At 30.8% G+C, this 11,429-nt stretch overlaps 1 protein-coding gene across 1 annotated transcript; it reads left to right on the top strand.

Moving 5' to 3' along the window:
* The first annotated feature begins 7,202 nt into the window (after positions 1 to 7,202).
* On the top strand, positions 7,203 to 9,926 carry LOC107931827 (transcription factor HHO6). Its single transcript, XM_016863785.2, has 5 exons — positions 7,203 to 7,752; positions 7,994 to 8,256; positions 8,365 to 8,752; positions 9,128 to 9,204; positions 9,364 to 9,926. The coding sequence occupies exons 1-5, from the start codon at positions 7,539 to 7,541 to the stop codon at positions 9,649 to 9,651; spliced, it is 1,230 nt and encodes a 409-aa protein (XP_016719274.1). The 5' UTR covers positions 7,203 to 7,538; the 3' UTR covers positions 9,652 to 9,926.
* Positions 9,927 to 11,429: the final 1,503 nt, after the last annotated feature.

Raw genomic sequence — 11,429 nt, 5'->3', positions numbered from 1 at the left:
CATAACAAAAATTAGATTCTCATTAAAACATCACTTTTTGAAGGAATCATAATCCAACTTCAAATTTGATCTTATTTCTACAATTGTTGGAAAAATTAGATTCCATTAATTACTTTAATTTAATGATAAAGAAATAAAGGATGGGAATTGAGAAAGGAAAAAAAAATTGTGTTTTCATGTTTAGGGGCGAAGCTAGAACAATTTTTTAGGGGCGAATGAAATTTTAACTTTTTATAGTCTATATCTTTATATTTTTTTAAAGGATTAAATCGAATTTTTATTTAGGAGGGTTAAAGAGTAATTTTACCTGTACTAATTTAAAATTTTAAAATTTTTTAAAGGGCCTAAATAATAAATTTTCATTTTAGGGGGGGTCGTGGCCCCTGCAAGCCCCCTAGCTACGCCTCTGTTCATGTTTGTACCTTTTTATGATAAAATATTATAAATTTATTTAGCTTGGGTAATACAGTTTGAACCTATGCCAAACGAATAATAAAATTTTTTAATTATTTTCTCGTTTCAATCGATGTCCTTTTTGCCTCTAATTTTAACTCTAAATTGAGTTAGATAAAATAAATTATTATGTCTACTAGAAATTAAGTCTCTATACTGTTAAAAATTGAAGTTGAGTTAGAAATATTGTTAAATGACTTCTATTAAATTTGAATATGTGTTATCGATTGATATTTAATTTTTAAATCAGATATTTAAATATGAAAATTTTCAAAATTCATTAAATTATTGCTTTATAAATCAGATTAAATTCCTAAAAGACACAAATAAGCCCATACATTAATATAATTAATTTGATGTTCTGAAATATTCTGGTTGATTTGCTCTCACATTAAACCTTAGTTGGATGTAGAAACTATTCTGGACAGATATGATTTGCCAACACTATGGAGACCACTTCTTCAAGTACTCAAACACTGCTCAAAAATGGATTTCTGGTTGGGTTTAGTGGTTTAGGGTTAGGGATAAAATTCTTTCTTTTCTTCTTTTTTTTTTTTCGAATAAAACCCAAAATATACCTTTGGGTGGCTATGAGGACCTTTGAAGGAATAAGGTAGCCTGTTATGGCATCAACCAAAAAAAAATTCTAAATTTTGTAATCCACTAATTAATTTAGATGAGGTCTCAAAGTAAGGGATTCCTCTTTGATATCTGAATCATAAAATAATCCACCAAAGCATCTTACAGGTTTATGCTAAATCATCTTATGCAATTTCGGTCTTGTTTGATAATACATTAAATTAAATTAAATTAACTAAATAATTTTAGAGATTTAATTTTTAATTTTTATGCTAAATCATCTTATGCAAATATATTTAGTTAATCATCATAATTAGTAAGTCTCGCTTTGTATTGAACGTAAGTGGAGCATCCAATTATACTCTTCAATTGTTAGGAAAATTGTGAGAATTAGAATAATTACGCAGATAGTTTTAAACAATTATACTTAAATCTAATTACTTTATAACTTTCTAAACATACTCGTAAATGATTTAAGTTTAAAAAGTTGTTTTTAATTTTAGAACATATATTTTATTTTTAAAATATAATTATATGCTATTTTACAAATCTCATTTAAATAATATGAAAATTTTATTGACAAAAGATTACTTCTCAACTACTAAATAATGAACTAAATTATATAATATTTATTATAAATTATTTATACTAATTTTAACAAAAATACAAAGTATTCGTTAGTAATTATTTATAAGAGAATAACCCAACAAATATCTAAAGTGATCAGATAAAGTTGCATAAGATGTTTGTTTTTCTTATTAATTTATAAGTAACCGTATTGTCAAATACTTTTTTTGATTAACATATTATATATAATAATTTGATTTTAAGTTTTCTTATGCAAATTACATATGCGTGACATGTTTGGTTAATCATTATAATTAGTAAATCTCGCTGTATTGAACGTATATGGAACATCCAAATATATTCTTTAATTGTTAAGGAAATTGTGAGAATTAAAATAATTACGGAGATAATTACAAATAGTTTAAATAAAACTAAAAAATATGTAAATACTTTAGTACTCCATTTATTTAATAAAATCAGCAGCTCGACAATTTCAGAAGGTGACGTGTTGAACACATGAGTTCCAATGTCAAAGTACTTGTCAGACGTGCCAAAACTTCGGCAACCGGGTTACCCCCACAATCTGTTAACTGTCCCAACCGCCCAAGCTCTCGCCGCTCCATTTATAACTCAATTGATATTTTCTTTTATACATATAAATATTAATTTTAATATTAAATTTTTTTTTCTTAGAATACTATATTTTCGAGATTTATTGAATTAGTATTGCTTTTCAATCAAGTCTTAATTTAATTGGCGAAATTTTTTTTATAAAAAACATTTTATTACTTTTAACTAAAATTTTTATTGGTAAAGTTATAAGGTGAAGAAAAGATAATAGAGGTGTTGGAATCTGTGTGGACAAAGAGTAGGGCCTTGAAATTCCATAATGACTGGCCTTTGTTTCTCCCACTGACCAAATTGATTCTCTTGAGACTTCACCTATCCAAAGTTTGGAATTTATTTATAATTATTTTTACAACTTTTAAAACTACACTACTATTATTAGTTAATTTCATAGTTTCCATCTTTCTTGACTGTAATCACTTGTAATATTTCCATTTCCTAGTCGATATGTTAGTTTTACAAAAGCATTCAAGTAATCATATAATATAATAAGATACTAAACTGGGTGGTTCTGATATGCTATGCTGCGTGAATAACATTTTCTTGGTGGCATGTGTAATCTCATATATAGATTTAATTTATATTTCAAATTACAATTTAAAAACTCTTGGAGAATCTAAAACAACAGAAAAAAGCCAAATGTGTGTATATACATATAACTCATTAGAATTTTCACAGATTTGTAAAATAAAAAGTTATTGTAAAGTATAAAGTCATTATTGTTGGTAATGCAAATGGCTAGTGTTTGTAGATATAATCTACATTGGTTAAGTACAAACTATCAAGAGAATTTTTATATAGCTTTATTTTTTACTCTTATTGAGTAATTGGACCATAGGATTCTATTGCTCATGTTTTTTTTTTTTGATAAATGAAGACCCAAAAACATATGATGAAGTCATAAATTCAACATATGCTTGTTCTTGTAGAGATGCTATTAATAATGAGCTTGAATCTATTATGTCTAGTTACACTTGGGAATTTGTACACTTGCCTAAAGACAACCTTCTTGAATGGTGATTTGGATGAGGAGATCTATATGGAGCAACCTTCAGGATTTAAGCAACCTTCAGGATTTAAACAAACTCCAAAATAATGGTATGAGAAATTTCATAAAATTATTCTTAGTTTCAGTTTTACAGTTAATGGTGCAAATGCATGTGTGTATTAAAAAATATTTGGTTCTGATTGTGTCATCATAAATCTTTATGTAGATGACATGTCAATTTTCAGTTCCAATATAAAAGCCATTAATAAAATAAAAAATTTCTTATCTACCAGATTTGAAATGAATGGGTTTGGGAGAGGTAAATGTAATATTAGGAATTAAAGTTACAAAATCAGAAAAGTGATTTTCATTATATAAAGAAAGTGTTAAAAATGTTTAATAGTTTTGATGTAATCCCTATGAGAACTCCTTATGATTCTATCATACAACTGATAAAGAACAGAGGAAATAGTGTTTCTCAATTAGAGTATGCTAAGATTATTAGAAGTCTTATGTTCTTGATGAATTACACTTGGTTGGACATTGCTTATGCAATTAGTAGACTAAGTAGATATACATATCATCCAAGCAATGAGCATTGGAATGCTCTAAATTGTTTGCCTAAATACCTTAAAGGTACTATAAATTAGGAGTTAGAATTTGCCAAGTACCTTGTAGTCCTTGAAGGCTATTGTGATGCAAACTGGGTAACTGATAATGATGAGATAAGCTCTATAATTGGGTATGTCTTTATTTTGGGTGGATCAGCCATTTCGTGGAAGTCTTCTAAACAGACCTGTATTGCTTGCTCCATGATGGAGTCAAACTTAGCCGATAAAGGGGTCGAGTGGCTTAGGAATCTACTTGTAGAGATTCTTTTATGGGAAAAACCAGTACCTTCCATATCTTTATTATGTGATTCGCAAGTTGCAATTTGTGTTGCTAAGAGTCAAGCTTACAATGATAAGAAGAGACATATTCGAATAAGATATGAATTTATGAGACATTTAATACAGAATGGAGTACTTGCTCTGGAGTACATGAGGTTTGAAAGGAACCTAGCTGATCCACTAATCAAATGGTTAAGTTGGAAAATGGTTCTTAATTTGTCAAGGGGATGAGTCTTAAGCCCAGTGGTTGAAGAATTCATGGTGGATACCCAACTTAGTTTCTAAGTTCAGTGTGGTCAAACGAAACCATGGAAAGACTCAATGTGTACATTTTACCTATCCCTATTGCGAATGATGTACATACGTAAGGATGAATTTTTACTCTCAATGAATTCATAGCCCAGAATTTGGATGGTCCTATTGGGATGGGCTTGATGAATTCACCAACTTGAGAGGTTGAGTTTATTATTCTTAATGAGTTCATATCCCAAGAGTTTGGGTGGTCTTATTGAGATAAACTTGATAAATTCACCAAACTTAAATTTGAGAGGATGAGCTTAATGAAAGCTTTTAATGATTTCATAGCCCTAATTCAAGTAGTCTATATTGAGATAGACTTGATGAAATCACCTATATAAGTGTGAAAGACTAGCCACATTCTACGAAAAACCATTTTGGGCAGTTTTTCTAGAGCACTTACCAACATCCTAAGGTACATTGGCTAAAACTTGTTAAGTTATCATGGAATATCAATTAGATTCGAGATTAGTTGTGTGTCATGAGTTAACTCCTATCTTAACAAGTTCAAGATTCGTTCACTTGTTAAAGAGAAGAATCGCTTATTTCACTATTTACTAGTTCAAATCCACAAGATACTAGTGCTTAAGTAACTAATTTCACTATTGCTCTTCTCACGATTTAATTAGAAAAAAAAACTCTACTTTTCCTCGTGTTTTCAAAATCTCCAAATTACTTTGCATTAGTGGGGGATTGTTGGTAATGCAAAGGGTTGATGTTAGTAGGCATATCCCACATTGGTTAAGTACAATATTTCAAAAGAGTTTTTATATAGCTTTACTTCTTGTTTTCATTGTGTAATTGGGGCATAGACCTATAACAACGCTCGTTGCCACCCCCCGCCCATTCCGTCTTCATGTCTTTGACACGTATCGTGTGTTGATTTCCATTTTGCCCTTCCACTTTTAGTATAAATAGAAGGTTGATTTCCTCATGTTTTACACACAGAAAGAAAACACAACACTTTCTGAAAAACTCTTTCCTCCTCTTCCTTTCCAATTTTCTTAAACACTTTGTTGGTTTTTCCCTTAAATCATTTTAGAGAAATTTTTTTCTAAGAGTTCAGGTTTTAAGCGAGATCAGCTATGACCGCTTCAAACTTTATTGGGAATTGATCCTATTGTGATTTTCCTGAGAAGAGCAACAATAATCGAGTTCCATCTTCCTTATTCGGGTGTACGAATATTGAAGCATTGTGCTAACCTTGGAGAACGACATCCACTATAAGATTATACTGATTAGGGCGAATTCGATTCTAAAGTAGTAATTTAACATGGTACAGTAAATTTTTTATTTCTTAATTTGTTATTTATTTTCCAGTCAATCCTAACATATTTTGTTTCACGGTAGCTTATTTTCCAACAGTTGTGATTTATAGCCCATCAATTTGTGGCAACAAGTAAACTTTGATATATATTATAAAAGAATTCAGTAGGTGTAGTTTAGTATTTAAATTTAGACTTTGTAAAACTATAATAATGTGAGATAATATTAAAGTCGCATATAATTATATATATGTAAAATTATGTGTAATTTTAGATTTAGTCATTATTTTCTAATTTGATCATTTAATTTTAATACCTTTTTAATTTTAAAATTTTAGTTATGCCTCAAATGATAATTTTTAAATTCATTAATTAATATGGTGTGGCTTTTCGTGAGTATTATGTAAGAATAGCAGATTGATATTTGAAAATAACAGATTTTAACTTGCCGAGTTTAATGATTACAGTACGGATTAGAAATGAAATTAAAAGCTTTAAAAACGGAGATAAATACCAAAAATATACATGAACTACGGTTTAATGTGCAATTATATACATAAACTCTGATTTGATCCGATTCTTGTAAATTATTAACATAATTATTGATATAACATCATTTTATGTTTATATATTGCATATATAAAATAATCATATCTATGCAATATAAAAATAAATTGATGTATTTATTTCTTTAAATATGTATGATTAAATCAAAATTAAAGTTTCAAGTATACATTTGAACCACAATTAGAGTTTCACGTGTATAATTGCACCAAATTAAAGTTCATGTACGTAATTGCATATTAAATCAAAATTCATATATAGTTTTGAAATTTAGCCCATGTACCGTTATTTTTTAGAAATTTAGTTTTTCTACATTTTAGATTTCAAAATTCAAATCTAGTTGTAAAAGTTCTTAATTTTTTTTTGTTAAACTTATTGATGTTATATTTTGAAAAAAAAAAACTCACTTGGTAGTATGTAACTAAAAAGAGACATAGTAATGAACTTATAATTAACAAAATAATTTTAACAGTGTTAACAGTTGAACTTAATTTTTTACATCTAAAAAGTCAAAGGACTAAATCCCTAAAAATAAAAGTATATAGATTAGATTCCAAATTTTTAAAGAATACACGAACTTATAACATATTTTTAACCAAATTAAATATAGAAATTAAATTTTAGAATAATGAAAGAAATTGATATTTAAAATGGGACTTAAACCACGAAATTAAAGAGATTATGGTTAGTTTTAGACATGATTTTTATATCTATATAATTAATTTGAAGAAAATATAAGATAAATTGATTTTAAAATAAAATTAAATTTGGGATTTGGAATAAAGCTAGAATTAACCTCTTCAAGACTAGATATATAGATATATTGCAAAAAATGAAATAAAAGGCTTAAAAGAGAGAATTAGGAAAAAGGAAAGGTGAGTGAACTCGGAGAAAAGAGTGAGTGAGAGATAGGATATGCGACGACGCGAAAGTGACTTTATAACTCAAAAACCGCAAACAGAATCTTCGCCTTCTTAATTTCCATTTCCCTTTTCTCACCCGACTCCCTCTCCAAGCAACCCAAATTTTGTTTTCCTTCAGTTTCTCTCTCCCCAAACAACAATCACTTCTCTCTCACTCTTCACGTACATCTCATTATTTCGAAATATATAAATAAAGCAATTTAATTAAGAAATAGCTCCCTTTACCCTCTCTCTATATATTCATTCATAGATCTCGCCACTTCCTTTCTCATTTCACCTCCTTTTCTCTCAGCTTCAACAGATACCATAAAGGAATCAGAAGGAAAAATAAACCATAGGAAGCAAAAGGGTAGGCTTGTGAGAGGAAAACCCAGAAGGATAAGAAATGGGTTCGGTTCCCCCAGAACTGAGCTTGGATTTTAGACCCACTTTTGTACCCAAAACGATCAGTACTTTTCTCAAGGAGGTTTCACTAATCGGCAACGTTCCTGATAAGGTTTCAAAACTCGATGCTTTTGTTAAAAGATTGGAAGAAGAAATGAGAAAGATCGATGCTTTTAAACGTGAACTTCCTCTTTGCATGCTCCTTCTCAACGATGGTTCGTTTCTTCAATCCATATAAATCACACCCCTTTTTTCCCCCTTGTTAATGGGTTCTCTTTTGATTTCCCTTTTTTTTTAAAGAAAAAAACCCAGCTCTCGGTTGCGAGTTTCAATTGAAAAACGTTTGTCTTTAGCTTTGTTTTTGGTTTTCTGATCGGTTCTATAACTTGGGTTTTTGTTGTTTTGGGACTCTAATTAATCTATCAAATGTAAATTTGATTTTCTGTTTGATTGCAGCCATTGTAGCTTTAAAAGAGGAGTCAGTGCAATGTATGTCAAGAAATGTTGAACCAGTTTTAGAAGAGTTCATTCCATTGAAGAACAAGAAGGAGAATAATCAAAGTGAAGAAGATGGTGCCTTAATCACCAACAAAAAAGAAAAAGATTCTAACAACAACAACTGCAATAATAATAAGGACAAGAAAAATTGGATGAGTTCTGTTCAGCTTTGGAACACTGATGATGATTATAGTTCCATTAGTCACAAACTAGATTCTAAGGTACCTCAAAGTAAAGAGAAGATTGAACCACATTTAAGCTAAAGAATTGTAGTCTATAATGAAATAACAGTGCTAAAAATTGAATATTATTTGTTTGTTTTGCAACAGAGAAAGGACGGAGATTCATCTCAAGGATGTAAAAACAGGGGAACAGCAACAGCCTTTACGCCATTCAAGATGAATTTGGGTTTTGCAGTGAGGAAAGAAGAGAAAGAGGAGATACCGGTTCATGGATTAACGCTTTTGACTCCTGGAATCAAGAATCTGAAAGAGGAATCATGTTCTACGGGGTCTAGGACAAGTTGTAGCAGAGCAGTTTCTTCTTCTGCCCCCAATGCTCAGTCCACTTTTCGCTCTGTACCACAGCCGCTGTCCCATCACCAGCAGCAGCAGCAACAACAACAACAACAGACTGCTAGGAAGCAAAGGAGGTGCTGGTCACCTGAGTTGCATCGCCGGTTTGTCAATGCCTTGCAGCAATTAGGAGGCTCTCAAGGTGAGCAAATGAGGTTCCATTGGTAATGTACTTAGATTGTGACAATTTGGATTTTGTTGTTCTTAGATCTTCTTTTCCCTGTCTTGAGTTGGATTATATATTGTTCTAGTCATCTTAGATGAGAATTTAGAAGTTTGGTCAATGGGAAGATTATATTTGCTAGAAACAGCACTTGTTTGTAGCGATTTTTGGTTCATTTATCTCTCAGTCTGGTTATATTTTTAGAGGTGGAAAGTATAGATTCAAATCTGGCTAAGTAATATCTGTATGATTCTGTTGGGATCATTGGATTGAAGTGTTCTTTTTCCATGGCAATTCACTCTTTGATAATTTTACTTCAAAGTTTCTGAATCAAAATTCTTAAACTTTTTGCAGTGGCCACTCCAAAGCAGATTAGAGAACTTATGCAAGTAGATGGCTTGACCAATGATGAAGTTAAGAGTCATTTGCAGGTTGGTTCTTAGATTTATATATTTTTTTCTTGGTGGTTTGATCTCATGAAAGGAAAAAAGAGAATGTTTGGTGTCTTAATATTTTCCAGGATTAATGGTTATATGAAGGTTTTTTATGGATGAATATTTGACGGGAGAATTTTCCTGTGACTTTTCCAGAAATACCGACTTCACACGAGAAGACTTCCAGCTTCCACAACCAGTCCCGCGAATCAATCAGTTGTTGTTTTGGGGAGTGGTTTGTGGATGTCCCAGGATCAGTACGGAGAATCCTCGAAGGGGAGCAGTTCCCAGTCTGGCTCTCCTCAAGGACCTCTCCAGCTAGCCACAAACACCGGGGGGACCTCCAATCCGGGAGGTGACAGCATGGAAGATGATGAAGATGCAAAATCTGAAAGCTATAGCTGGAAAAGCCATATTCACAAACCTGGGAAAGATGATGTATAGAGTGTTTATCCACCATGAATTTTGCAGATATAAAGTATACATGGGAGGAGTTGGCGATCATAAAAATTACAATACACTATTACTATATTATACATAAAAGGAGAAGGATGTTGAGAAATGAGAGGCTGTGAAAATTTTGCAGGATTAGCTTTCCTTCAATATCGAATCAAGTTTATTTTTTTTGGTTTTCTTCCGAAACCAGTACAAGAATTCCAATTATATATCATCCATGTTTTCACCATTGGAAGAAATATGAGCACTGCAGTATTCCGATATCATAAAGCTTAGCTTCTCCTTTACTTGCTCTATTACATTGAACCTCTGTTGTGCTAGTGCTTTTGATACTGTTTTGAGGTTTTAGAAGTTTGTTGTCAAAAGTCGCTTTTGTTTTGCAGTATTCTTTTTGTCTGAGAAGGCTTTCCTAATCCTAACTTAAGCCATAGACAATTGATTCATGTGTCTGGTCCTTTTGAAGTTTGTCCTTTTTTTACTCGAGACTTGTTTGAGAGAGTGTTTTCTTAAGGAGAAAGATGAAGGCTTGGTAAATGCCACCACAGGTGGCTTTTCATATTTGATACGAGAGATTGCATCACCAGTCTGGGGTTTTGTTAGGTTGTTTCATATGATCAACCTTTAAAAAAATACATATATATATATAGTAAATCATACTTCTTTTAAATGTATCTATATATTCATATTCATAATATAAATTACTATAAGGATAGACAACATTTGTTAACCTTTATTAATTTGTGTGATTTGGTGAATACAATGAGAAAATGGAAGATCCCAACTTATATTGGGAATAAGATTTTAGGGTTAATATTCCCTTACTTGTGTCTTATGGTTACGTACAAAATATGTTTCAAAATTATTCTAAAATGCACTTTTTTTCTTCTTCTGAAAAGATAAGACAAGTGGTTGGCATATTCTTCCAGATTTTTTGCAAAGTGACCAAAATTCTCAAATTGCAAGACTGTTTGGCAAACACAAGTTTCATGCCGATAAAAACTTGTAGCTATTACTCAATTTCTGCCATAAATATATATATTTACTTGTTGATTAACCTAGCTTTTAATCAATAATTGGGTGCTGACTGCCATAAATTAAAATAACAATTTCTTTTACCCTGTATGGTAATTTATTTTATATAGTTACCAACACGGTAATTTTAACTTATGTTTTGAGAAATTACGTGAAAAACATGTATGATTTGTAAAGGCGTTAAATTATTAATGCATAGTTTGAAGCAGCTGATCATGTAATTATATGGGTGTGGCCCCAAAACATGGTCTTAATTAGTCAAACTGTTCAAAAACACCCAAGGGCCAAGGTGTTTTGTTTATTTACCTAAGCCACTCATATCCCACTATAAAACACAATCACTTGGAATGTTTATCTAAAGGATCAAGACAAAAGAGTCCCTCTCACCCCCAAAATAATAGAGAGAATCTTGTCGACAATGTATAATTAAATGGACCCTACAAAGAGAGCTCCACTATCATATATATAACTTCATATTCAATATTAGAAATGAAAAACCAAAAGAATCTGAGACATTTATCAGGTAATTTATATATGGTATTAATAGGTTTGGTAGGAGAGAATGGAAATGATGGAAGTTAGTCATTAAATTTCCTTTCTAAACAGGGTTAACTAAGGCATTTATATTCATATATTGTTAGGGGATGGATTAATTGATAACATTTAGAAATACAAAATAAGTACTACAATATATTACTTAATTTTTTTTTAGAGAAGAAGACAACGGATTGAAT

The sequence above is a fragment of the Gossypium hirsutum genome, chromosome A12, assembly GCF_007990345.1.
Source record: "Gossypium hirsutum isolate 1008001.06 chromosome A12, Gossypium_hirsutum_v2.1, whole genome shotgun sequence".
Lineage (NCBI taxonomy): Eukaryota > Viridiplantae > Streptophyta > Magnoliopsida > Malvales > Malvaceae > Gossypium > Gossypium hirsutum.
Note: the sequence above shows the minus strand (reverse complement) of the source record. Positions and strands in the feature narration are given on the sequence as shown.